This window comes from Hyperoodon ampullatus, assembly GCF_949752795.1.
Source record: "Hyperoodon ampullatus genome assembly, chromosome: 11".
In the NCBI taxonomy this organism is placed as follows: Eukaryota; Metazoa; Chordata; class Mammalia; order Artiodactyla; family Ziphiidae; genus Hyperoodon; species Hyperoodon ampullatus.
In genome coordinates, this window is record NC_136924.1 from 32,922,813 (window position 1) to 32,950,705 (window position 27,893).

A 27,893-nucleotide genomic window follows, 5' to 3' on the forward strand; every position below is an offset into this window, starting at 1 on the left:
GTTTGGTCATATGGTAGTTCTATTTTTAGTTTTTTAAGGAACCTCCATACTGTCCTCCATAGTGGCTGTATCAATTTACATTCCCACCGACAGTGCAAGAGGGTTCCCTTTTCTCCGCACCCTCGCCAGCATTTATTGTTTGTAGATATTTTGATGATGACCATTCTGATTGGTGTGAGATGATACCTCATTGTAGTTTTGACTTGCATTTCTCTAATGATTAGTGATGTTGAGCATTCTTTCGTGTGTATGTGGGCAATCTGTATATCTTCTTTGGAGAAATGTCTATTTAGGTCTTCTGCTCATTTTTGGGTTGGATTATTTGTTTTTTTGATATTGAGCTGCATGAGCTGCTTGTATATTTTGGAGGTTAATCCTTTGTCAGTTGCTTCATTTGCAAATATTTTCTCCCATTCTGAGGGTTGTCTTTTCGTCTTTTTTATGGTTTCCTTTGCTGTGCAAAAGCTTTTAAGTTTCATTAGGTCCCATTTGTTTATTTTTGCTTTTATTTCCATTCCTCTAGGTGGTGGGTCAAAAAGGATCTTGCTGTGATTTATGTCATAGAGTGTTTTTCCTATGTTTTCCTCTAAGAGTTTTATAGTGTCTGGCCTTCCATTTAGGTCTTTAATCCATTTTGAGTTTATTTTTGTGTATGGTGTTAGGAAGTATTCTAATTTCATTCTTTTACTTGTAGCTGTCCAGTTTTCCCAGCACCACTTATTGAAGAGGCTGTCTCTTCTCCATTGTATATTCTTGCCTCCTTCATCAAAGATAAGGTGACCATATGTGCGTGGGTTTATCTCTGGGCTTTCTATCCTCTTCCATTGATCTATCTTTCTGTTTTTGTGCCAGTACCATACTGTCTTGATTACTGATTACTGCTTTGTATTATAGTCTTAAGTCCGGAGCCTGTTTCCTACAGCTCCATTTTTCTTTCTCAAGATTGTTTTGGCTATTCGGGGTCTTTTGTGTTTCCATACAAATTGTGCAATTTTTTATTCTAGTTCTGTGAAAAATGCCCTTGGTAGTTTGATAGGGATTGCATTGAATCTGTAGATTGCTTTGGGTAGTAGAGTCATTTTCACAATGTTGATTCTTCCAATCCAAGAACATAGTATATCTCTCCATCTGTTTGTATCATCTTTAGTTTCTTTCATCAGTGTCTTATAGTTTTCTGCATACAGGTCCTTTGTCTCCTTAGGTAGGTTTATTCCTAGGTAGTTTATTCTTTTTGTTGCAATGGTAAATGGGAGTGTTTCCTTAATTCCTCTTTCAGATTTTTCATCATTAGTGTATAGGAATGCAAGAGATTTCTATGCATTAATTTTGTATCCTGCTACTCTACCGAATTCGTTGATTAGCTCTAGTAGTTTTCTGGTAGCATCTGTAGGATTCTCTATGTATAGTATTATGTCATCTGCAAACAGTGACAGTTTTACTTCTTCTTTTCCGATTTGGATACCTTTTATTTCTTTTTCTTCTCTGACTGCCGTGGCTAAAACTTCCAAAACTATGTTGAATAATAGTGGTGAGAGTTGGCAACCTTGTCTTGTTCCTGATCTTAGAGGAAATACTTTCCGTTTTTCACCATTGAGAATGATATTTATTGGCTGTGGGTTTGTCATATATGGCCTTTATTATGTTGAGATAGGCTCCCTCTATGCCTACTTTCTGGAGAGTTTTTATCATAAATGGGTGTTGAATTTTGTCAAAAGCTTTTTCTGCATCTATTGAGATTATTGTATGGTTTTTCTCCTTCAATTTGTTAATATGGTGTATCACATTGATTGATTTGCATATATTGAAGAATCCTTGCATTCCTGGGATAAACCCCACTTGATCATGGTGTATGATCCTTTTAATGTGCTGTTGGATTCTGTTTGCTAGTATTTTGTTGAGGATTTTTGCATCTATGTTCATCAGAGATATTGGCCTGTAGTTTTCTTTCTTTGTGACATCCTTGTCTGGTTTTGGTATCAGGGTGATGGTGGCCTCGTAGAATGAGTTTGGGAGTGTTCCTTCTCTGCTATATTTTGGAAGAGTTTGAGAAGGATAGGTGTTAGGTATTCTCTAAATGTTTGATAAAATTTGCCTGTGAAGCCATCTGGTCCTGGGCTTTTGTTTGTTGGAAGATTTTTAATCACAGTTGCAATTTCAGTGCTTGTGATTGGTCTATTCATATTTTCTATTTCTTCCTGATTCAGTCTTGGCAGGTTGTGCATTTCTAAGAATTTGTCCATTTCTTCCAGGTTGTCCATTTTATTGGCATAGAGTTGCTTGTAATAATCTCTCATGATCCTTTGTATTTCTGCAGTGTCTGTTGTTACTCCTCCTTTTTCATTTCTAATTCTGTTGATGTGAGTCTTCTCCCTTTTTTCTTGATGAGTCTGGCCAATGGTTGATCAATTTTGTTTATTTTCTCAAAGAACAGCTTTTAGTTTTATTGATCTTTGCTATTGTTTCCTTCATTTCTTTTTCATTTATTTCTGCTCTCATCTTTATGATTTCTTTCCTTCTGCTAACTTTGGGGGGTTTTTGTTCTTCTTTCTCTAATTGCTCTAGGTGTAAGGTTAGGTTGTTTATTTGAGTTGTTTCTTGTTTCTTGAGGTAGAATTGTAGTGCTGTAAATGTCCCTCTTAGAACTGATTTTGCTGCATCCCATAGGTTTTGGGTCGTCATGTTTTCATTGCCATCTGTTTCTAGGTATTTTTTAATTTCCCCTTTGATTTCTTCAGCGATCTATTGGTTATTTAGTAGCATATTGTTTAGCCTCCATGTGTTTGTATTTTTTACAATTTTTTTCCTGTAATTGATATCTAATCTCATAGCGTTGTGGTCAGAAAAGGTACTTGATATGATTTCAATTTTTTTAATTTACCAAGGCTTGATTTGTGACCCAAGTTGTGATCTATCCTGGAGAATGTTCCATGAGCACTTGAGAAGAAAGTGTATTTTTTGCATGGAAAGTCCTATAAATATCAGTTAAGTCCGTCTTGTTTAATGTATCATTTAAAGCTTGTATTTCCTTATTTATTTTCATTTTGGATGATCTGTCCATTGGTGAAAGTGGGGTGTTAAAGTCCCCTACTATGATTGTGTTACTGTCAGCTTCCCCTTTTATGGCTGTTAGCATTTACCCTATGTATTGAGGTGCTCCTATGTTGGGTGCATAAATATTTACAATTGTTATATCTTCTTCTTGGATTGATCCCTTGATCATTATGTAGTGTCCTTCTTTGTCTCTTGTAATAGTCTTTATTTTAAAGTCTATTTTGTCTGATATGAGAATTGCTACTCCAGCTTTCTTTTGATTTCCATTTGCATGGAATATCTTTTTCCATCCCCTCACTTTCAGTCTGTAGGTGTCCCTAGGTCTGAAGTGGGTCTCTTGTAGACAGCATATGTATGGGTCTTGTTTTTGTATCCATTCAGCCAGTCTGTGTGTTTTGGTTGGAGCATTTAATCCATTTACATTTAAGGTAATTATCGATATGTATGTTCCTATTACCATTTTCTTAATTGTTTGGGGTTTGTTTTTGTAGGTCTTTTCCTTCTCTTGTGTTTCCTGCCTAGAGAAGTTCCTTTAGCATTTGTTGTAGAGCTGGTTTGGTGGTGCTGAATTCTCTTAGCTTTTGCTTGTCTGTAAAGGTTTTAATTTCTCCGTCGAACCTGAATGAGATCCTTGCCGGGTAGAGTAATCTTCTTGGTTGTAAGTTTTCCCTTTCATCGCTTTAAGTATGTCCTGCCACTCCCTTCTGGCTTGCAGAGTTTCTGCTGAAAGATCAGCTGTTAACCTTATGGGGATTCCCTTGTATGTTATTTGTTGTTTTTCCCTTGATGGTTTTAATATTTTTTTGTTTGTATTTAATTTTTGATAGTTTGATTAATATGTGTCTCAGCGTGTTTCTCTTTGGGTTTATCCTGTGTGGTACTCTCTGTGCTTCCTGGACTTGATTGACTATTTCCTTTCCCATGTTAGGGAAGTTTTCGACTATAATCTCTTCATATATTTTCTCAGGCCCTTTCTTTTTCTCTTTTTCTTCTGGGACCCCTATAATTCAAATGTTGGTGCATTTAATGTTTGTCCCAGAGGTCTCTGAGACTGTCCTCAATTCTTTTCATTCTTTTTTCTTTATTCTGCTCCCTGGCAGTTATTTCCACCATTTTACCTTCCAGCTCACTTATCCGTTCTTCTGTCTCAGTTATTCTGTTATTGATTCCTTCTAGAGTATTTTTAATTTCAGTAATTGTGTCGTTCATCACTGTTTGTTTGCTCTTTAGTTCTTCTAGATCCTTGTTAAACGTTTCTTGTATTTTCTCCATTCTGTTTACGAGATTTTGGATCATCTTATTACTATCATTATTGTGAATTCTTTTTCAGGTAGGTTGCATATTTCATCTTCATTTATTTGGTCTTGTAGGTTTTTACCTTCCTCCTTCATCTGTAAAAAATTTTTTGTCGTTTCTTTTTTTTTGTTTTTGATGGGTGGTGCTGTATTCCTGTCTTACTGGTTGTTTGGCCTGAGACGTCCAGCACTGGAGTTTGCAGGCAGTTATATATCTTGGTGCTGAGATGAGGGCTTCTGGGAGGCCTCACTCCAATTGATATTCCCTGGGGTCTGAGGTTCTCTGTTAGTCCAGCAGTTTGGACTCGGAGCTCCCACCACAGGAGCTCAGGACCAGCCTCCGGCCTGGGAACCAAGATCCCGCAAGCCAGTCGCTGGGGGTTCCTCCCGTCCCCTTCGGTGTCCGTGGTCCCCCACCAGTGCCTGGTAAGTGCCCTAGTTGTGAGGAGACACGGATTCTGTGTCCTCCTAGTACGCCATCTTGTGTCCAATTGGAACTCGTTTTAAAGTCAGGTCTGCATGAGGATGGAATCTAGAAGATGGAGAGGGCAGGGCAAGTGGGTGATGTGAACGCAAGGACAGCACTTCAGTTTTTTTTTTTTTTTTTTTTTTACGGTACGCGGGCCTCTCACTGCTGTGGCCTCTCCCGTTGCAGAGCACAGGCTCCGGACGCGCAGGCTCAGCAGCCATGGCTCACGGGCCTAGCCGCTCCGCGGCATGTGGGATCTTCCCGAACCGGGGCACGAACCTGTGTTCCCTGCATCGGCAGGCAGACTCTCAACCACTGCGCCACCAGGGAAGCCCCAGATTTTATTTTTTGGTTTTTTTTGGGGGGGCCGCGTTGGGTCCTTGTTGCTGTGCACGGGCTTTCTCTAGTTGCGGTGAGCAGGGACTACTCTTCGTTGCGGTGCATGGGCTTCTCATTGCGGTGGCTTCTCTTGTTGCAGAGCAACAAGGCGCCCAGGCTTCAGGAGTTGTGGCTTGCGAGCTGTGGAGTGCAGGCTCAATAGTTGTGGCACACATGCTTAGTTGCTCTGCAGCATGTGGGATCTTCCCGGACCAGGGCTCGAACCCGTGTCCCCTGCATTGGCAGACAGGTTCTTAACCACTGCGCCACCAGGGAAGCCCCAGCACTTTGATTTTAAAGAACGTTTTTGAACATCCTATAGTATGTTCTGTTCCTGTGTTCACTGTTCACCCACCTCCTCTCACACTAGAGCACGCGAAAGGCAACCGGGTCCCAGCACTGAGCAGATCTTACAGCAAAGGGCCACCGAGTGTGGCCTCGACAGGCCTGGACAATCTCATAGTGACTCCTGGCCTGGAGACCTCACCCCAAGAACCAGATAGACAGGATGGTTGCACAGCATTGTGAATGTACTAAATGCCACTGAACTGTTCACTTTAAAATGGTTAATTTTATGTTGTGTGACTTTCACCTCAATTGAAAAAAAATTAAAAAGACCCACCACCCACTGAGTACCTGTTTTGCACCAAGTACCATGCATATGCCTGGTTTGCATCATCAGACACCCCGGGGCGCTTCTACCCATCTACAGACAAGCTAGCTTGTAGAGGAAGACCACCGCCAGGCCTCCTATTGGTAACAGAGTCGGGATTTAAAACCCTGTGTCCTTGGCTTTGGAGGTAAAGAATATCTCTGGGAGATTTGAGAGGAAACTAGGGACCTCCAGGAAGAGGGAGCTGGGGGCAGGGGAGGCCGGTACATTTACTCTCCATTCGATGCCTCTTTGGCGCTTTTTACGTTTTGAACCATGTGAATGGTTTCCAAGTCAAATTAAGGGTCAATAGGGAACATTTATTTACAAATCTAAAACAAAATCCTGTCTCTATATTGTCATGTCAAAAACAAGCGCTCTGAGGCCAGGCCCCCTGAATCCCTGTCCCGCTCACCCATCTGGTAGACTCAGCCATGGCTTCCTCCCCAGCCTCGCGTGGCTACTATAACAATTAAGTGACGAAATGGGGCAATGAAGGTGACACCGTTTATATGGTGCCTGGCCCATCTCGGGTGCCCAGAAAGCATCCATTGTCCTCCCCACTCCCGCTGAGTGTGTCCATCTGGGAACCCCACACACCTGTGTGACCTGTGGTTTCTTGTCCTCAGAGAAAGCTACAGATGGCTCCCTGCAGAGCGAGAACTGGGCACTCAACATGGAGATCTGCGACATCATCAATGAGACCGAGGAAGGGTGAGGACCCCCGGGGAGAGGCGGGACGCCGGCGGGGCGGCCACAACAGCGCGTCTTAAACGTTTCAGAACCACGATCTAGTCTGACTTTCTCATCAAATGGATGAGAAGCCCAGAGATACCAGGTGTGCGGCCCACCCAGCAGCAGCAGTGCAGTCGACTGGCCCTTCCTAGGACGTCACCTGGACGGCATCTTCCTAGGACAAGGCCAGCTGGCGGCTCTTAGAATTAGGAGGAAGCCCCAAGCCCCATCTGCATGCCGTGGGCTACACTGTGCAGCAGGGACTCCTAGCTTCCCCAGTGAGCAAGAACAGACTCGTTTCCTTAAGATCTGAGACCAGCAGGGAGGGTTGCGGTCACAGGGAGGGGAGTAAATGTGCAGTGGAACCGAGAGGCTGGTCAAAGTTAGCCTTGGCCGAGCATTTCTGGTGCTTGGGTCCCGGCATCCTGCTTGGGGTCAGGCAGCCCAGCCAGAGACGTGGTGTGGGGCAAGCACCGTGGTCCTGGCTCCTGAGCTCTGACCGGCATCACTGACCAGCGGTGTGACCTTGGACAAATCACTTTACCTCTCTGGGTCTTTGTCTCAGCGACAGAGCTCTTCGATCCTTCCAGCAATCTGCCCAAGGCCCTGAGGGGAGCAGAGAGGGGATGGATGCAGGGTCACTGTCCTTCTCAGGAGAAACCAGGGAAGGGTTGGGAGGGGTGTGACGACCACAGCCAGCAGGAAGCGCCAGATGAAGCCTCTGTTCCAGAAAAACAGGCTCAGCCGTTGGAGCAGGTCTCAGTTCTCTCCCCATTTTTCACTGGGATGGTCCATTTGCCCTACGAGGGTTCCTCTCACCACGTGGTGCTTTGTGTGTGGAGGGAGCACCCAGCTCAGAGCCCGAGGAGGCTGTGGGAATCTGCAGCACATGGTCAAGGCCAATTAGGACTGCACGGGGGCTACCAGAACCTTCCAGCTCCCCAGCCGTGTGCCATGGGCTTGCCGAGGCGCTGGGAGGGGACACGCCCTCCTGCATCTGGACTCATAAGTGTCAGGGGTGAGAGTGGTGGGCAGGCGGCAGGGCCACCAAGAGAGAATACTGAGGCAGAAAACCTCACGGAGCCTCTTCTTGAATGTCGGGGCTAAAAGTCACTGCTTTGTCCTTGGAGAAGCAAGTCCCCATCTCCCTTGTAAATGTCGGCAGAACTGGGGTCAGACTTGTTCAGGTGCTATTGATTTGAGCACCTCCTGGGTTCCAGGCTCTGCACGAGGCTCAGGGGACCCAGCAGTGAGCAAGGCAGACGTGACCCTTGACCTCACGGAGCTTGTCATCTAAGCTTTAGTCTCTTGTCCACTCCCGCCTTGGGTTGTGCGTGGCCTCCGTGCCACCCGCTTTGTGCTGTGGTCCCGGCAGAGTACTAGACACACGGTAGGCCCACAGTAGTGGCACACAGGCCAGAACTTCTGGGTCACTCTGTAAGGAGTGGAAACAAGTCCCTTTAGAGAGCTGACGTGGCCATAGGTGAGTGGCCAAGCCAGGAATAGAAGCCACCTTCCCCTGAGATGGAGCCCGGAGGGCGGGGGGCTGCCGCAGGGCATTGGGTTGAAAAGCACCCTCACGCTTCAGGGGCCGGGTCCCACCCCGTCAGGGGCCGTGGCCCTTCACCCCTCGTGTCGTCTCCGTCACAGCCACCCCCACGCAGGTCCCTTCCAGAAAGCCTTGCCTGCCGCCTTCACTCCTGTGGGGGGGCCCATGTCATGTCAGGGTTCCCGACTCTGTCGACTTGCCCTTGATGGATTTGGCACTGACAGTCTGACAGATGCCCAGCAGACAGCAGGACAGGCCCTCCCCGGCCTAAGAAGTGTTGCTTGAGCTCCTGTAGCATGCTGGGCTCTGGGGAGGCAAAGTGTCAGAGGAGGAAGCCACTCCTGGCCTCTAGGGAGCGTCCTCTCTAGCCGGGCAGTCCCGGGGTCCGTGCACCCAGGAGATGGAGGACTGGGAAGGCGCCACGGGCGAAGCAGATTTTAGCTGGGCTTCTACCCGGTAGATGCGGAAGTTGGCGGGGCCACGAAGACTCCTAGGCCAGGACAGTCCAGGCAACGTGGGTTTCCCCTGTACAGGGCTGAGCGGCAAGGGTGCAGGCGGCAGGCCTGGGGGTGTCAGTGGAGTTACCGATGGGGCGGGGAGAGCAGGCCGCCGCCGGCTCCCCTTCCCCGCCGTGACCGCGCGGCCTCCCCAGCCCCTCCCTCCACCTTCCCCCCATGCTCAGCGGCCTCCTTACATCTCCTCCCCGCCCGCCCGGGCCCTGGTCCAGGCTCCTGCCTCCACGAACCGCGTGCCCTTCTCCCCGCAGCTGGCTGCATCCCATCCTTCACGCTCAGCTGTGGCGCCACCTCCTGGGAGAAGACTTCCCTGACCTCAGGCACCCACCCACCCACCCACACTCACACACTCACACTCGCTCTTACCTCGGGACCTGCTTGCTTCCCTCCCTTAGGTGGGTCTCCCTGGAACATGTGATCCTTGAAGCAGGGCCGAGGGGTCTTATTCACCAGTGCGTCCCAGCACCCAGCCTGGTGTGGGCACATCTGGTGCCTGATAAGGCCAGGGTGGAAACAGGGGTGAGTAGAGGAGCTGGCCAGGACGGGGCCCAAGACCTCTGTGCCTGCAGCTTACGGTGCTTAACCTTCACGACTGCACATAAAGCCCCAGGGGCACGGTGGGCATGCAGCTTCCCTGAGAGCTTGCTTCAGGGGGTCTAGGGTCAGGTCTGGGGTTCCGCATGTTTAACAAGCACTCACACCTCCCCACTAAGGGATTCTAGTGCAGGGTGTCCAGAGCCTGCACACTGAGAATCCCTGCCAAGCAGTCGTCGTCTACTGAGGATTTTGGTGGGACAGGAAGATTCTGATGTGATTAGAACCTGGGCACACAAAACAGGGCGGAGCCAAGGGAGCCGTTCTGTCTTCCAGCGCCTCCTGATCTTAGGCGCGCAGCCTCCGCTGTTGGATAAGGAGGTTCCATGCCTCAGCCCATCTTTCCTCTTGTCCTTCTGCCCAGCCCCAAAGATGCCTTCCGAGCAGTGAAGAAGAGAATCGTGGGGAATAAGAACTTCCATGAGGTGATGTTGGCTCTCACGGTGAGTGCCCCGTCCCTCCATCCACGGCGGGACCACAGTGCCCTGGGGGCCCAGCAGGACTCCCAGCCACCCTGGGGCTCCTCTTTCAAGGGCTGTGGGCAAAGCACTGTTCTGTCTACACGGCTGGCCAACGAGGAGTGGCAAGAGAGGCTATTTGGAAAAGTTCTCTTTAACCTACCGGTGCAGGGAGCAGACACACTGAGGCCCACATCCCTCAAGGGCCCATCGTGGGACGCGTGGGCAGAGGACCTGCCGGTGACACAGAAGCTCGTGCACCCAGGCCTCTGGGGGGCGGTACCCAAGTTGGGTTCCAGTTGACACTTGGCCTAATTGGCCCTGAAAAATGAACATAAAGCAGATGCCAGAGGCTGAGGACAGTCCTTGCTCACAGCAGGGCGGGGCAGGCAGGAGTGGGCAGCCTGGCAGGGTGGGCTTGGCTGGGGAGTGGGGACCGGAGGACTCTGTCTCCGCCTCCCCCATGGCAGCACTTACATCTGGATCCGTCTGCTCAACTGAAGATCAGAGGCAGCTCCTGCCCGGGAATAGAGAGACAGGAGCGGGGACAGGAGTGGGGAGGGAAGTTGGGCACCTTTGTCCAAGGCCGCGAAGTCACCATTTGATTGAAAGTTCTCTGGTTTACACCTGGAGAGCCACCTCCCCTCTAGACTGTGCTCAGCTCAGAGACGGCCTCGGGACAGGGTTCTGTGGGCACCAGAGCCACTCAGCCAGGGGCCTCCAGCCAGCACTTGGCCCTCTGCCTGCCCAAGTCCCGCTCCCCACCCCAGCCAACCAGCTGCCAAATCTGGTGTCATCCCCGCTCCTCCATGTCTGGGTCTCACTTCAGGGAGCTGCATCCTCTGCTGGGCCTCCCCACTGGGACATGGGTGGGGTGTGAGGGCGGGGACCCGGGTGCTCCCGCTCCTCTGCTGGGTGCTCACTGGCACCACACGGCCTCCAGGTCTTGGAAACCTGCGTCAAGAACTGCGGGCACCGCTTCCACGTGCTGGTGGCCAGCCAGGACTTCGTGGAGGGCGTGCTGGTGAGGACCATCCTGCCCAAGAACAACCCGCCCACCATCGTGCACGACAAGGTGCTCACCCTCATCCAGGTGAGCACGGGCGGCCGCGGGCAGGCCGGGAGGAAGGTGCCCCCGCCAGTGCTACTCTCTCGTCTGTTCTCTTGGGTCCGTCTTGCTCCTCTGCTGACGGGACCTCTGAGCCGGGGGTCGGGGGGAGCCTTGTTGGCTGAGGGCCTTGCTGTGGGGCGGGCTGTCCAGGTGATGCCGCCAAAGGACCAGCGAGTCCAGGAGGGAATTTCTGCTCCCTGGGGGCCGGCAGGCAGGCTCGCAGGGGAGCCGGTGAGCAGTGGTTACCGGCCGTGTCCCCTTGTCCCCTCTCAGTCCTGGGCTGACGCGTTCCGCAGCTCGCCCGACTTGACAGGTGTGGTCGCTGTCTACGAGGACCTGCGGAGGAAGGGCCTGGAGTTCCCCATGACCGACCTGGACATGCTGTCCCCCATCCACACGCCCCAGAGGGTGAGGAGTGGTGGGCAGGGGCGGCGGGAGTCACCCCCAGAGGGGATGCTGCTTCCCAGTGGCCCTGACCTGCCGGCCTCACTGATTCAGCTTGTTGCCTTCTAGACCGTGTTCAACTCAGAGACGCCATCAGGACAGAATTCTTCTGTGGGCACTGATGCCAGTCATCAAGGAGACTCCGGCCAGCACACCACCCCGCTGCCCACCTTGGCCCTACTCCCCAGCGACACACCCATAACGCCAACCGCCGAGCAGGTAAACAAGCCTGGGCCGTAGCCACACAGGTCAGGACGTGGGCCTCCCCCTCCCCACAAGTCAGGGCGGGCCCCTGTCAGTGTGGAAATTACTCTGCCCAGTCCTCAGGGCAGCCCCACAGGGCATGTGTCATCCTTCCTATTGGGAGATGAGACTCACATCAGTTCACTTGCCCAGAGCCACACAGTTCAGCAGAGACAGAGCTGGGATTCAAGCGCAAATCTGACTCCAGGCAGGCTCTGTCCTGCACCTGGGCCCTTCTCCAAACTGTGCCCTCTGTGGAGCCCTGCGGGCAGCTCCAGGGAGAGGAAGCACCCAGCAAGCAGCCCTTCGGCTGCAGCAGCTCCACTTCCTTGCTGGGGTTTGCTCGGGGTCTCACGTAAGATTTCATTTGGACAGAGGTTCTTGCTAAAAACGGTTCTAAAACATCTGTATAGAAAAAAATTTAAACCCTTGCCTTGCACCGTGATGCTTCCCAGCAAGCCCCAAGAAGAAGGTTTGAGGCATAGTGTAAGATCCTGGAGGCCGGGCCTGGGCCTCGTTTTCTGGGGCCCCGTGAGTAGCTTTGCAGGACTGCCTTCCTCAGACCAGGCCGCCTGCCCCTCAGCCCCTCCCTCCTGCCAGTGAGGTCAGCGCCCTGCGCATTGGCCTCGAGCAGTTTGTGGCGGCCTTAGCTGCTGCCCTACGAGGGACGTCCACAGCCATGACCGGCATTCCTGGGTGCGCGGTCATTTTAGTTGTGGATGGCAGAGTTGCTCGAGGCCTGCACACTGGGGGTGCCCACTTTTGAGGTGTTTTACAAACTTCTACGGTATCGTTTGGTCTTAACAAACAAATAAACTTACCAACAGCCTTTCATACCCAAACCTATTTAAAGAGAAACCTCTGTACTTACAGTGAGTTATGAAATCAACCCCCAGAGTTACAAATAACATTACTAGAAAAGTTTTCCTAACAGACCCAATAATTAAAAGTGCATAAAAGTGGTAAAATCACCCTGTGATCCAAAACTGATCTAACCTGGTTATAATTTTAACCAATTTGCCTGAAGTCTGGCACCTGTGTGGACTAGACTCTGATTATGTCCAGTGGAAGAAGGTTCTTGCTAAACAAGACCGAGTAGTCTGTTTAATTTCAGAGTCCCCTTCCGTCTCCTGGGACACGTTAAGGCTTTCAGGCAGCACTGATGTAACTCCCAGACTCCTTGTAATTAGGTCCCATCTGACCTGGACACGCTGGGTTTGTGATCAGTTGTTTTTCCCTTGCTTCTGCCAGGAGCGTTTGTTAAACAGGCCAAATGTACCAAACGTTTTACAGGTCTGGAAGCTGCTGGCAAACCGTAGTGGGCCTGTGTCTGCACTCCCACTTCTTCATCTGTAAGGGTTGGGCAGTGATACCTTCCTCATGAGACTATGGTCAAGGTTAAGTAGCAACATACATTAATATAGTGCTTGGGCCTTAGAGGTGATCAGAATGGTAGCTGCCCTCACAGGCAGGCGCCGTGAATTTATATGGTGACACTGATTCTGAAATCAGCTGGGTCAGCCAACTGAGAATGCGGCAGCATTTCCCAAAATGTAGGCTGCTCAATCCTAGACCTGTGAGGTAACCCATGATCAAAGGGTTCATCAACCAGATCAGGTTTGGGAACGTCCACACTGGTCCCTTCCTGGACCTTCACAGTGTCCACGTTGTCCATGAGGACAGGAAACGCCCCGCAGAGCCCGCCGCATGAGACGCCGCAGCAGGGGCCTTTCACCACCTCACCTGAGTGCAGAGACTGTGCGACTCGATTTACAGCTATTCCCCAAGCCAAGACTGGGACCCCTCTGATCGCTGAAAACCTGCTCACATCCCTTTAACGAGTGCTCAGTCTGAGCTTCATACTCAGGGTGGGGGGCGGCACGGGTCTCATCCTCGGAAGAGTCTGGGGCACCAAAGCGGACCAGGAGCAAGACAGAACCGGGTCCTCCTAGGAGGGAGGCCTCCCTCCTCTCCCCTCAGGGGAGCCCCCCTCCAGGGCCTTGTTAGGCGCCAAGCACCCAGGAGATGCCAGAGCCCTCCAGCCACACTCAGGGCCGCCTCCGCCCTCAGCTTCTTTCCTCCTGGCCTCTCCCTGCACTGGGCGCCCTGTAACAGTTGCTAACATCTCTATAAGGGGGTCAGCGGGGGGGAGGGCGAGCCTACCATGGGCCTCTTGGTGCAGGGCTGTGGCCCGGGAGCCTAGAGGGGGTGCCGGCAGGTCGGGCTGGTAGTGCCAGGCTGTGTCCCAGGAGTGGCAGAGGCTCCAGACCCCGGCCTCTCTCAGCGGGGCCGACCGTGTGTTCCAGATCGGGAAGCTGCGCAGTGAGCTGGAGATGGTGAGTGGGAACGTGAGGGTGATGTCGGAGATGCTGACGGAGCTCGTGCCCACCCAGGCGGAGCCGGCAGACCTGGAGCTGCTACAGGTGAGCAGCAGCCGCCCGGTTCAGCCTCCCGGCCCCGCCACCGCCACGGTGCTTTCCATGGCGGACTCTGAGCCCCTTGGTCACAATGGGAGATGATAAAGCCAGGGACTTCGGGCTCCATCAGATTGGAACTCGGGGCTCTACCACTTGATGGTTTGAACAGAATAGCCCCTCTTGTCTCAGTTTCCTCATCGGTAAGTTTGCTTTTGTGGTACAAGTTTGACCTAAGTATTAAATAAGGCTTTGCACGTAAAACACCCTCCCTGTGGCCTGGTTCCAAATAGCTCCCCATCAGTGGTCTTGAGGAAAAGCTGGAAGGTGAGGTGTCCACCTTTCAGAATATGAAACTTAGCAGGCAGGCCTGAGCTGGGATCTGCAGGCTGGGGCTCCCGTATGTCACGTGATATCCCCAGGGTGCCACCCCCAGCTGGGGCCCCACTCGAGTGAGGGGGTTGTGTGTGGGGAAAGGCACCCTCCCCACAGAGGTCAGTCCTAGACACGCCAAGAAAGCTAGGGACCCCCGCGGCCCAGGAGTCACCTGAACCTGTGAGGGGACAGACGGCTTGGTATGATCGTCTCGTTTTGTGTCGTTCCTGCTGGGCCTCACATTCCTGGAGGGCGAGGCTGTCCCTGGGCCCGACCAAGCGGACACAGTGTTCTTGCTCCGGGGTCCTTACCTTATGGTGGGAGCAGGGGGCAGGGTGGAGGGGAGTGAAGTCGGAGTCTCACAGTTGAGTGAACACACGAATATGAAGAATAAATGACAGGGCTTCCCTGGTGGCGCAGTGGATAGGAGTCTGCCTGCCAGTGAAGGGGACATGGGTTCAATACCTGGTCCAGGAAGATCCCACATGCCGCAGAGCAGCTAGGCCTGTGCACCGCAACTACTGAGCCTGTGCTCTAGAGCCCAAGTGCCACAACCACTGAAGCCCGCGTGCTTAGAGCCCGTGCTCCGCAACAAGAGAAGGCCCCGCTCGCCGCAACTAGAGAAAGCCCTCGGTGCAGCAACGAAGACCCAACACAGCCAAAAATAAATAAACCAAAAAAAAAATTTTTTTTAATAAAAAGAATAAATGACAGAAGCTTGAGTGAGTTGGGAAGTGGCAGGATTGCTGTAGCGCAGTTAATTTTGGGTGTCCCAAGCCAAGGCCTTGCGGGTATGAGCGATTTTGGGGACTCAGAAGGCTGGCTGGCAGGCAGGGGTGACACAGGGACAGCTGATGCACACTGAGCATGTCCTGTGTGCCAGGCTCTGATGTGGACACGTGATATACATTCACTCACTTAATCCTCACCCTCCCCGCCATGAGGTAGGTACTCTTGTTATCCTCACATCCCAGGTCAGCAAACTGAGGCAAAGAGAGGTCATGGGATGCCCCCAGGGTCACAGGGCTGGTCAGCAGCAGAGCCGGGGTATGAACCCAGGCCCCTGGCTCCACCAGCTGCTCTTCTGCTCTTGAGAGGGGCAGGAAAGGAAGTAGGGACAAAGCTGCGGTGTGCTTGGTCATGGGGGGAGGAGAGGGGAGGCCCGCAGGATGTTGGAAGTCCCCTGGGCCTGCCCTGCCCCACGCTCAGGCGAGAGAGGAAATCCCGGGAGAGGGTCTGACCTGGGGGGAGGCGGGGGCAGCAGGGTCTGAAAAGAACCAAAATCAGTGGTCTTCATGATGCCAGGAGAAAAGTGCTGGCGCGTGGCCACAGTCAGCAGTGCCCGACCATCTGTTGGGACCTCAGGACCGTGACCCGGGCCCCTGTCCACCTGATGGCAGGCACCTGAGGACGGAAACCCTCCGTCCTACAAATAAAAAGCCTGTAAATGCTTCGGCTTCTAATTTTTTTTCTTTTTCCCAAACAAGTTTAAATACGTAACACTAACTGATTAAAAGTCAGTTGGCGACGTGGTGACTAAACGCAATGTGGGAACAGAGAAAAAAGTATGTTAGTGGAAAAACTGGTAAAACCTGAATAAAGTCTGTAGTTAGTTAACAGCATTGTACCCCCATTAATGTCATAGTTTTGACAAATGCCAAACTAAGGAGAGGCTGGGTGAAGGACCCCTGTGCTTTCTTATCTTGGCAACTTTTCTGTAAATTTAAAATTATTCCAAAATAAAAAGCATTAAAAGAGAAATTAGAGGGCTTCCTTGTGGTGCAGTGGTTGAGAGTCCGCCTGCCGATGCAGGGGACGCGGGTTCGTGCCCCAGTCCAGGAAGATCCCACATGCCGCAGAGCGGCTGGGCCCGTGAGCCATGGCCGCTGAGCCTGCGCATCCGGAGCCTGTGCTCCACAGCGGGAGAGGCCACAACAGTGAGAGGCCCGCGTACCGCAAAAAAAAAAAAAGAAATTAGAGTAATGAGGCAAACATTCAGCGTCGGGATAATAGTTGAATCATCCAGTTTATTTTTTATGCTTTGGTCACACAAAACCTCAGTGCACCTAGAGAAGTGACAGGTGTTCCACCAGCCACCTCGCAGTCTTGATTTTCCGCGAAGCGAAGGTGAGGGCAGGAACTTCATCCTGAGGGCCGCACAGCCAGGTTAAACCCACAGCACGGCTCCCACATTGGTCGTCTCCTGTGTGCTAAACACTTAGAAATGAGACGCCAGTGCTCGTCCGTAGAACCCTAAAAGCTGTTCTGTGCAACCTGAAGTCCAGTCTGGAAACCTCTCCGCCTCCAAGGTGCGCCCAGGGCCGGGCATCCGGTAGAGACGGCCTCGCTCCGGGTCTGGCAGCTGTGGTTGTCTCAATTCCTCCCCCGGCAGGAGCTCAACCGGACGTGCCGGGCCATGCAGCAGCGGGTCCTGGAGCTCATCCCCCGCGTCGCCAACGAGCAGCTGACCGAGGAGCTACTAATCGTCAACGACAACCTCAACAACGTCTTCCTGCGCCACGAACGGTAGCCCCGCTGTCTGCCCCGCCTTCTTCCTTCCCTTCTCCCCTGTTCACACCCTCCGACTTCTCATCTCCCTCTCAAACACCAGGTCAGCCGCCCAGCACACGTGCCCTCAGCTGTCTTCATGCAGCGTAGCAGGAGCGCCCGCCCTCCACCCCACAGCTCCTTTCCTGCCGCCTGCGTCCCTGCATCCAGGATCACAGCCTAGGCTTTCTAACTTAAGCAGAAAAAGAAGTCATGAGTAGAACAGCCTTTATTGAATGGATAGTTTTCAGAATCCAAAGAAGAATAAAAGGCCTCCCAGTGGGGCAGGAAGGACAGATGCCAGGGCAGTTCAGGGGGGGGCCTCTGGGGCAGAAACTCCTGGACCATGACCCCAGAGTGTCATCATGAATACGTGGGCTCCAAACGCTTTCCCACCTTGTACCATTCTGTCCAAGAGTCAGCTCCCCAAGAGAAACTCTGATTGGCTTAGCGTCCTTGTGGGACGCAGATGTGGGAGGGGACAGGCCCCCTTGACCACAGTCCCGCCGGGATCACAGGAAACGGGGGGAGCAGCTCCCCAGAGGAGCACTTAGGTGCTGTTACAAAGGCGGGCAGAGGTGCTGGGCCTGCAGAAATGATGTCCCCCACGCTGCCTCTGAATCTGTAAAACGGAGCTCATGATTCCTTGTAGATAACTGAGGGCCCGTGCGGTTATGCCTATAAAGCACTCGGTGGTCAGGCTGTCTGGCACAGGGTACCAGTTATGCCAGCCGCCTCCAGCCCCTGGTTCATTTCGTGTTTTTATCCATCAGCAAACACCTGCTGAGTGATTCTGAATCAGGTGAGGGGGCGGGGCCGTGGCAGGCCACGGCTGCCCGGCCTCTCCTGCTCGCTGACCTGGTGGGACTAAGAGCCCCTGCCATTTGCCGTGTGGGCCGTGAGGTGGCCCAAGGGCCCGATCTAAGGGTGACTGGGACCCCTCTGACACCTATTCATCAGACCTTACATTTGTTTGGTGGTTCACTTGATCCTCACACCTGCGAGGCAGGTTCCACTGTCACCCGCTTATTAACAGACAGGAGACTGAAGTTCAGAAGTGAGGTGATTTACCCAGGGTCACACAGTGAGGGCCAGGGCCAGGTCAGGAACAGATCCCAGAAGTCCTCAGTCTACCCACCAGCCCCTTGACCTGTCTAGGGCGGTTTTAAGTGGCTCCATAAAGCAGTGTAAGAGGTGTATCTTCCTTACACCGCCTTAGAGACATACACACACACACACACACACACACACACACACACACACGTGCACACGCAAATGTACGTTACCGAACAAGTTCCAAAAAACAGTACTTACCTTTGCTGTGTGCACGCACCCCCATTTCCTTTTCTGCTTTAGTCTATGCGTGTTGTTTATTTAATGCTAATGGTGACTAAGGTGACCAGATAATTGATAATCTAATTGGGACACTTGCAAGTGAAAAAGGGGCCCTGCTAATACTTCCCTGGGGCAGCAGGCATAAACTGGATCCGTCCAGGATGAACCAGGCCGTGTCATCATCACCCTGTTTGTGACCCACTCTGTCGGTTTTGAGACCTGCAGTGGGAAAAGCTCTGGCCTGGCTGTGCTAAGGGGCCACCCAGTCCTTCTCCTTGACTTAGGTCTTTTCTGTCTCATAGGTTTGAACGCTTCCGTACAGGCCAGACCGCCAAGGTAAGAGGCTGCTTCTCCGTGATAATGGGAATAAGGAGGGCTGGGCCCATTTCCCTCTCCAGGTATCCTGCGTGGGATGTGCCTTCTTAGCCAGAATCTCCAAGAGGGCCCCTTCTCAGTTTTTATGTCATTGTGCCATTAGGGTAAATAACATTCTGCCACCAGCTGATGCCCCAGGGTCTTCTGAGCCTCCCAGGCCTCCAGCTGAGCTAGATAGGCCAAGGGGAGGAAGAAAGACTCCCTGACTCCCAATCACTGCTGCAGGGACAGGGTGTGGGGTGGGGGTGGGGGGTGGGGGGGTGGGGGTGGTTATTGCTGGTGACAGGTCCTCAGGCAAAGAATGAAGGCGCCAGTGCTTCAGGACAGAAGGGAATGAGGCTGCAGGTCAGGTTGGGAGGATGATGGTGGCCTCTCCCCTGCCCCCAGGCCCCAAGCGAGGCCGAGGCGGCCGCTGACCTGATCGACATGGGCCCTGACCCTGCAGCCACCAGCAGCCTCTCGTCCCAGCTGGCGGGAATGAGTAAGTGCAGCGTGCGGGTTTCTGGGCTGAGGGTACCTTACATACTGCGGACACCCCTGCAGCTCTGGGGGTGCCGTCCCATTACACAGTTGCAGCTGGAGTGCCAACAGCAGAATCTTGGCCCAGGCCCCTCCTCGCCAGGGTCCAGTGCTGAATCTTCCTGCAAGGCTGAGCGGCCGGGACAAAACACAGGGGACCCTCCCTTGCAGTCCCACAACTCCTGAGCCCCCTCAGATCTCAGAAATCCCACTGTTGTGTGATTTCCCATTAACACCTTGAATTCTCCCTGGCCTGAATCATCTGGTGAACCTGGGCATGTCACTTGGACATCCTGGGCCCTTTTCCTCCTCTGTAACAGGGGCAGGAATGGGCCCTGCTCACAGGTCATCGTGAGGCCTGGATAAGCTTCTGCACAGAGCGGGCTTAGACCAGGGCCAGGCCCAGAGTGCACTCCTGGTAAGCGTTAGCCATTGCCACTGTCGTCACTATGATTAGCGTTATTGGCTGCCTGCTTCATGCCAAGCCTTTGGAAGTAATTGAGAGAGAGGAAGTGACTTGCCCCTGGTCCCTCAGCCAGCAGGTGGCCTGCCCCGTCCGTCCGTCCCCCGACCCCGCCACCACACCAGGCCACGCTGCTTCTCCAGAACCGACCTGGGCCTGGCAGGGAGCAGCTCAGCCACGGCTCAGTGTCCAAGGACAGCCAGGCAGACCGTTCACGTGGCCTTTCTGTCCCCACAGACCTGGGCTCCAGCAGCGTGAGGGCTGGCCTGCAGTCTCTGGAGACCTCTGGCCGCCTGGAAGATGAGTTTGACATGTTTGCGCTGACACGGGGCAGCTCGCTGGCTGACCAACGCAAAGAGTGAGTGGCCAGGCCCCGCCCTGGGTCCCTGCAGTCTGGGTCTCCCCCTATCAGGGGAGGGCCTCTCTCCAGGTCCCTGAGCCCAGTTTGTTGGTGGGCACACCAGCCCCTGCCTGCACCCCCTCAGGATAGCAGAGTTCTTTCCCCCGAGCCAATCCTGCGAGGTCCGGGGAACCCTGTGCCCTACAGGCAGGGATGGATGGGGGGAGGGATGCCCGTAGGTTGATGACCAGCTAGGTGCCAGGATCTTGCATGATCTGCTCAGATGAGGAAACCGAGACACTGAGGGGCTGGGTCATTTGCCCAGGTCAGGCAGCTAGCGTTTGGAGGCACTAAGTTGGGAACCCAGGGCCGTCCGGTTCCAGAACACAGTGCCTGCAGCCCAACCCGGCTCTCTGCTGCATTGTAGGCTGTGTACCAAGCCCTCGGGGGCTGGTCCAGTCATTTCTGCTGTCCCGTAGCCAGCCAGAGAAATCCTGCTACCCCACCCAAGTCTGCCTGCTCTGCACTGGAGCTGGGCTTCTGTCCTTCCCTGGGACTGTCCATCTGCGTCGGGGAGATGCTTTCAGCAGCCGAGGCACGCAGCCGAGTGTCCACCAGGACCAGCTTCCCAGGACCGGCTCCATACAGGCTGGAAGTAGTTTGCTTGAGGTTGTTGTCAGCCCTTTGCTTATAACCCCAGGGCAACCAGGATGTACAGCCAAGGAAAGCTCTGGATTAAGTGACCTTCCCAGCGGACTCCCCAGCTCCCTAGTGGTCATTCTGGTGTCTTGGGGAACTGTTGATGGGCCTCCAGAGGGCCCAGGGATCCCCTCTCCACCCTGGCCAATCCAGGTGGAACCTGACAGGCTGCTCGCAGCCCTGCCCACTAGCCTAACCAGCCCTGCACTGTGAGCCTCACCTCTAGTCTGGGGCAGAGCCTGTACTCCCAAGCCCAGGTGCTCCAGGACCAGTGGTTCACAGTCGCCTTGGAGTTAGGGGCACACTGAGGCTGCTGTGTTGCTGCAGGCTAATGAGTCTGGTGGGACTTGCAGCCTGGAGGGCAGCCTACCTGAGAGCCCCAACCTGGCTGAGGTTTGCTGCTGCACCGTCACTCCTCTGGGGAGCGGGATCTTGAAGAACAGAGAAAAGCGCACCCCGAGCTTGCCCTCTTGGGGCCCGCAGTCTCACGGGGGGAGTGACATGCATGCGGACCGCTGCTGTGCAGTGCCAGGTGCCATCCTAGAGGGGTGTACCCAGCACTGTGGACTCGGAGGAGGTGCGTGCAGCTCTGCAGAGGACACTCAGGACTGGACCACACAGTGGGGAGGTCAAGGCGGCCACTTCAGGCCATGGAACAATACGTGCAAAGGGTCAGAGACGGGAGAACGTGAGACGCTGGGGCCAAGGAAGACGTACTGCGAGGGCAGCACGTACCGTCTCAGGTCATGGGTCCTCCTGCAGGCCCTCCCTAGGGAGGGGTTTCCACCCCAGCAGAAAGCGCCCTGCAGGATGGGAGTGTGCCTGAGCCTCCTCTTTGCTTTGCCAGCCTGCCTGGCCGTCCCTCTCTGATGCATCAGCTGGGTCTTCTAGCCCTGGTCACCTGGCTGGCCTTTGGACTCCCCACCTTGCCCTGTACCCTGGGGCCCTTGAACCCTCCAAGACCTCTTCTGCCCACCGAGTGTCTGGCCCATGCCTCCCTCTGGCCTGTGCCAACCACAGCTGGCACAATCACGGCCTCACCAGCTGACCAGGCTCTTCCACTCAGGGTGCCAAGTAGAGCCATGGGGACATCTGGGTGAGCAAAGTTAGGGTCGCCTTAGCCAAGTTTGGCCAGAAGCAAGGGTGCTCTCTTTTTTTTTTAATAAATTTATTTTTATTTTTGGCTACGCTGGGTCTTTGTTGCTGTGTGCAGGCTAAGTGGCAAGCAGGGGCTACTCTTTGTTGCGGTGCCCAGGCTTCTCACTGCGGTGGTTTCTCTTGTTGCAGAGCACGGGCTCTAGGCGCGTGGGCTTCAGTAGTTGTGGCACTCAGGCTCAGTAGTTGTGGCTCGCGGGCTTAGTTGCTCTGTGGCATGTGGGATCTTCCCGGACCAGGGCTCGAACCCGTGTCCCCTGATTGGCAGGCGGATTCTTAACCGCTGAGCCACCAGGGAAGCCCAAGGGTGCTCTCTTCCTCAACGTCTTCCACATTCACTTGCTCCCCAGTGCCGCTGTGTCTTCTTCAGGCACTGACAAGTGTCACCCCAAGTGGCCCCGGGTCCAGCCCCTGCCCCCCAGCCTCACCAAGACCACCTGAGGGGTGGCCCTCCTCCCTCCTGCGCCGGGCACAGGGCTGGCAGTCCCGTGTGCGTCGTGTGGGCCCCACCACTGCAGGCACGGCCCCCAGGGATGGCCAGGCTTTGGCCTTGGGGGCTGTATGAGAGCAGGAGAGAGACGGAAAAGCCGAGGTGGTGGGGAGTAATTAGGAAGGAACACACGGTTCTTTTGAATGAAGGGCATTGTCGTTTTCTGTACGTTCCTGGGGCTGGACATGCCTCATCCCTGCCTTTCCCCCCAGCGCACCCACTGCATCTTAGGTGCACGGCCACTCCCACCCCAGAGTCAGCGGGCCTCCCCGGGTCAGGATGCGCTGCTCAGGCTTTGGCATCTCCTCCTCCTCGCCAGCTCTTGTTGCCCCAATTAGCCAGGGGTGCTAAGCTGCCCTCCAGAAGGGCTGGGTGCCCCGCCCGCCGCCCGGCCTTTGGCTTGGCCGCAGCCCACTTGCATGGGTGCCAGTCATGGGGCGGGGGGTGAGCTCACTGATGAGCACAGTCTCCTGGCTGCCTCCAGGTCCTGTGGGAGGAGCGGACGGCCGCTCTTCAGAGAGGCTGCCTGAGAATTCGGGGCTTTTACTCGAGAGGCCTGTTTAAGTGCCAGTCTACCCAGTCCCCAGGAGGGCAGGTTGGCGCTACGAGAGTCACATGTGCTATGGTCTTGGCTCCTGAAGCCTCGAGCTGGACCAGCCCTGGCTCCAGCAGAGGGTGAGATGCTCCCCAACCCGCCCCATCTGGAAGAAGAGCCCTCATCTCTATCCGTAGCGGCTTTCCCGTTGAGGCTGGAATTCCGTGCCCTCATCTGTGCCTCAATGACTGACCCGGTCTCACTTCCTCTCCGCCAGCAGCTCAGGGCGAGGATACCTGCTCTTTCCCAGTGCCAGGGCTGAGTCCCCGAAGCCTCCCCTGGATGTCCCCTCTTTAGCAGTCAGAGAGACACCCAGCCCCCTCGTTAGCACAAGTTTTCCTCCCACTCCTGGTTTATTCTCTCGCTCCCCCTGGAACCTCACCTCAGACACCGCAGACACCTCCTTCCCCGTCCTCCTCTGCCCGGAAGCTGTGGTGTCAGCTCTGATTTCCTCCCAGTACCCGCCGGCCGGCCTCCCCCACAGGACATTCAGAATCCTCCTCACCCGCCGTCTGCACGTTTGTTTTCAGCTGCAGAATGGGATTCCCCCATTCAAATGCAGCCTTGCACAGAACCATGATTTCTAAAATTATGGAATGGGAGCAGCTCAGAAAAGGGTCTAGATGCAAATTCTCTATGGCTGTGGGGTCAGTGACGCTATTTCTCATCCAGATCTGGTCACAGGAGGTTGGTGGTCTTGGTCTTTGGCCCCCAACACCTTCCCTCTCCTCTCCAGCATTGCTCTGCTTGTCATGCAGGTCACACGTCTGATCCCGGTTCCCAAAGGCAGGAAATGAGACCCTTCCTACCATCCTCAGGCAGGCCTGCAGAGTTGGCACCCTTCCTGGGGTCTGAGCCGCCCCTGCTCAGGCACGTCCCAAGTCCACACGGGTTGTGAGTCCAGCTCATCCCCACTCAGCCGCCTCTGCCCTCACGTCAGCTGGCATGCCTGGTAAGGCAAGGGCGGCACGTAATGGCCATGGTGGCCTCTGTGTTTCAGGGTAAAATACGAAGCCCCTCAAGCAACAGATGGCCTGGCTGGAGCCCTGGATGCCCGGCAGCAGAGCACCGGAGCGGTAAGCAGAGGGGCCCTGCCGCCACCCTGGGGCCTGTCCAGAAGGAGGGCCAGGGGATGCTTGCCCAGTGATGCCCACGGTGGTTTATAATAGGCAGCCTGAGAGGGCAGATGGGAGCTGAGTCAGTATTCGGCCTCACTGCCCCTCCAGAGACCTGTTACCTGCAGGAGTGTGGACAGAGGTGGACGGGAGAACAGACCCTAAGACCACAGGGAGGCATCCAAGGGTGCCATTTTTGTTCCATTTAACTTCTGGACTCTGTGGAGTGACAGCCACATGCCAACACTGAGCAGGCTCTGTGGGCGACCCTTCCCCCTCGCAAGAGCTCCAAGTACAGTTCTCACACCTTTGAATTTGTTTCTGGATGCCTTTAGGGAAGAGAGAATTTCTGTCCCGGTAAGTGGGCCGAGTAGCTCCTTGGGAGGTGGTTAGAAAGTGCAGGACCTGGGAGCTGGAGATGCAGGGGCAGTGAACAGCGTGGCAGAGGAGAGGGTTGGTGACAGCGTAGGGCCTCAGAGGCCGAGGTGGGACTGTGTGCTCGGAGCCCGAGGGGCAACTGGGAAGACTGGGTTTATGCCACGTGAGGTGGGAGCCCTGAGCAGTCTTGAGCAGAGGGGAACGTTTATCTGGCTTCCGTTTTAGAAGGACCCAGCCTGGAAGCTGGGAGAGCGGTCAGGAGGCCGTGGAAGCAGCCCAGTCTTCTGGAGTGGGGCACGGGGCAGGGGGTGCAGGAGGGATCCCCAGCGACTCCCCAGAGGCATCCCCAGCATCCCGGGAGTCATTCCCAAGTCAGACAGGGCAAGACCTGGAACACTGTGGAGGTGGGACCAGCGAGGACTCAGATGCCTCCTGTGTGCCTTGTGGACCTGCTGCCACGCAGAGCGCGTTCATGCCCCAGTCTCAGAGCCTCCCACCATTTTTCTTTGTAAGCAGTCATTTGTTGAGCCTGTGCCCTGTGCTAAGCACTCTGCGTCCCCAGCTTACTGAGTGAGTCATCACACAAACCCTAAAGGTATCCCCTTTTACAGATGAGGGGTTAATTACAGAGGGGGGTTAAGTGAGACCACAGATGTCACATCCTTAGCACAGTGCCTGGCACGCAATGAAGCTTTTAACCTTTACATCACTGCAGTGTGGTTTTTCCCACTCACGGAGGAGAACACCACGGCTTAGAATTGAGGTCATTTGCCCATGATCTCACAGCTGTTGGTCTGTCCAGCTTGGAAGCCAGTGCTGGTAAGGAGAACCCCAGATGGCCTGCGGAGCTCTAAAGAGCAGAGGTGCTCCCCCGCTGCTCAGCCTTCCTTTCCCAGGGGCCATCATTCTGGCTCCAGGACTCCATATGAATCAGGGGGAAGCCCTTCCCTCCCACGCCACCTGACCTCGCATGGGCGGAGGCTGACCGAACAGCCCAGGATGGGTGTCACTTGCCCAGGGGCACACGGCAACGCAAGGGCATGAGGAGCACTTAGATGCAGGTCTCCTGACTGCTGCCCCACCCGGCAGACGGCCATGGGGCAGAAACACACACACACCACTGCCTGCAGAAAAGCAGGCACTGGTTAAGTTCTGCTCGTTCATCTCTGACGACTTGAGAGATTTAAGTGACTTCCACCAAATCAGGGTATGACTTCCTTAAAACCAGGTCATAAACATCTCCGAGGTGCTTACGTCTGGCTTGGGGGGTAAGGCTTTCTCCCTGTCGGTTGTCAGAACATGATCCCAGGCAGCAATGTACAGAATGGAATCAAGTGCCAACTCTGGGGGCAGCCAGTGGCTGCCCCCCGGGGTTAATGAGTCCTGGGAGGTGGGGATGCTGGATGGCATGTGACAGGCCCCGGGCTGGGTCTGTTCAGGCAGGGAAGGCAGTCACAGGGTGATGGGCTGGGAGCCAGGACCCGAGGCTTCCTCCACCGTCAGTCTGCTCTGGGGCCCTAGGGATCTCCTCTTTGCCCGTCAGTAAACATGAGGGGACCGGGTGGAGCAATGCTCCTAACCCTGGATGCCCATCAGAATCCCCTGAGAACCAGTGGGGGGCTAATGGCTGCCTACTCCACCATCCCAGGATTGCTCAGCTCCCCACCCCCAGGGACCCTTGGGGTGAAAAGTAGGGGAGAAGCTTTGCCCTGCCCGTCCAGGACTCCAGAGTCCCCACAGGGAGACGCCCTCTGCTGCTTCCTGTCCCCTTTTACCGCCCACCAGCCCAGCACAAGCATGGGTGCGCACGCACGCACGCACGCACGCACACGCGCACAGAGGCTCCTGAGGCGGTAGCAGGCCCCTGCTGGAGGAGGCCCCCAGTGCACCGGTGGCCCTGGCCCTGGCCTTCCCGCCACCCTCAGCGTGACCCTCTCTCACCCAGATGGGAGGCGGCAGTGAGAAGAGCCTCAGTGACTGGATGGTGAGACCAGGCCCGGAGAGCAGGGGCTGGGCACACTCGCAGGGGGCCCACCCAGGCGGTACTGTCCGTCAGAACAAGAGGAGAGCAGGGTGGGCAGCCAAGGGCCTGCGGCGCCCACCCAGCACTGTCCCGCTCCCTCTGCTCTCGCTTCCACGGCCCCCTCGGTGCTGCCTTGGAAGCACGGCCCAGGCAGCCCCTGTGGCAGCCAGGAGGCGACCGGGGCTCTCCTGGGCTTGGGCCTAGTGCCTGCAGAGGGAGCTGAGGTGGGCAGCCCAGAGAAGTCACTGCTGCTGCTGCTGCTGGGAAGTCAGCTCCTGCCTCTTCTCTGGTGCTCCTGCTGCCGCCTGGCGCCCTCGGTGCTGAGGACGGGGCTTGGGGACCAACCTGGCTTTGGTTGGAGACTCGCTCTCCCTCTGTTTCCCAAAGTAGCTAAGTGGTAAGCGCATTTCCCCGAGCACCTACACTGTGCCGGGCGCTGTGCTAAGCTCTTTAGCTCCCTCATCTCGTTTAATCCTCACAGCGATCTGGACCTGGACGGTAGGTACTGTCATCTTCTCTAACGTTGAGTGAAGTGAGGGTCAGAGGAGCTGAGTAACCTGCACCGAGTCGCAGGGGTCCGGCCAGCCTCTGGGCTCTCTGATCCCAGAGTTTGTGCCCCTAACCTCCAGCTGGATTCTCCCGCTGTAGACGCATTTCGCGTGGGAAGCCCCCAGGCCCCAGCCCTGCCCCAGTCCAGCGCTCAGCCCCCCGCCCCTGTGCAGGAGGCTGTGTGGTGGAGCCACAGTGCCATGTCCCTGTGCATAGCCGCAGCCCCTCGGGATCCACCGGCCCGGCCTCGTCTGGTGGTCTCAGCCCCTCCCTCTGTCCCGGCCCACCTCTGCCCCCTTCCACCCCAAACGCTGAGTCTGTGGAGGTGTAGGGGGACAGCCTGCAGTCGTGCCCCGTGCCCAAGCCTTGCTGGCTGGCCACTCCCTGGGCTGTGAATATTCTTGTGTCAGATGCCCCTGAGCACCTGTGCTTGGTCCCGGCCCTGCGCCTGCGCACCAAGCCCGCACCCTTGGCCTGTAGGAGCCGGGGGTCCGTTCTCCCCTCGTGGCCCTGCTCCGGCTGTCAGGAGCCCTTCCCCATCCCCTGCTCAGCCTGCTGGCCCCGCCTCGCCCTTGCCCACAGCCTGGCACAGCGGGCAGAACTCGGGGTCCCAGACAGCTGGGCAGGAGCCATCCTGGAGGGACTGCCGGGGACGGGGACGCAGGGCAGGTCCGACTGGCCCCACCGCATGAGGGAGGAGTCCCAGGGGTGGGCGACTGCCCCAGGCCGCGGCCGGTGGGCCCCAGACCGGCGAGGCGCGCTGCCCTCCTGCCTCACCCCTGGCCTTCCCTCCAGATCCCCGTCACCCAGGCCTGCCTCATGGAGGACATCGAGCAGTGGCTGTCCACGGACGTGGTAAGTCCGGCCCCCTCCTTGGCCCCCTCCTTGCCCACCTGCCCCGGGGCTCCCGTTGTCTCGTGAGGAGGTGACGGGGGGTGGGGTCAGGATGAGCGACTGGTGAGGAGAGGGCGTTAGCGGGGCTAGTGTCCCCTCCCCTGCCGCTCCCCCGGCTGGTCCCTTTGGAGGA

The 27,893-nt window shown here is 55.1% G+C and overlaps 1 protein-coding gene across 3 annotated transcripts in view; it reads left to right on the forward strand.

Annotated features, from left to right (window-relative positions):
* Positions 1-27,893, forward strand: part of TOM1 (target of myb1 membrane trafficking protein) — a gene marked incomplete at its 5' end in the record, with an annotated part of 46,721 nt that overhangs the window by 17,013 nt on the left and 1,815 nt on the right. For 2 of the 3 annotated variants that reach the window (XM_079715275.1, XM_079715274.1), the window contains 12 exons: positions 6,475-6,559; positions 9,603-9,681; positions 10,640-10,789; positions 11,081-11,215; positions 11,321-11,470; positions 13,801-13,917; positions 16,676-16,809; positions 18,468-18,501; positions 18,928-19,021; positions 19,760-19,880; positions 23,802-23,877; positions 27,662-27,721. In XM_079715275.1, the coding sequence (XP_079571401.1) occupies positions 6,475-6,559; positions 9,603-9,681; positions 10,640-10,789; positions 11,081-11,215; positions 11,321-11,470; positions 13,801-13,917; positions 16,676-16,809; positions 18,468-18,501; positions 18,928-19,021; positions 19,760-19,880; positions 23,802-23,877; positions 27,662-27,721 (1,235 nt within the window). The remainder of the gene's footprint in view (positions 1-6,474; positions 6,560-9,602; positions 9,682-10,639; positions 10,790-11,080; positions 11,216-11,320; positions 11,471-13,800; positions 13,918-16,675; positions 16,810-18,467; positions 18,502-18,927; positions 19,022-19,759; positions 19,881-23,801; positions 23,878-27,661; positions 27,722-27,893) is intronic. The other variant, XM_079715276.1, reaches the window with a different exon arrangement.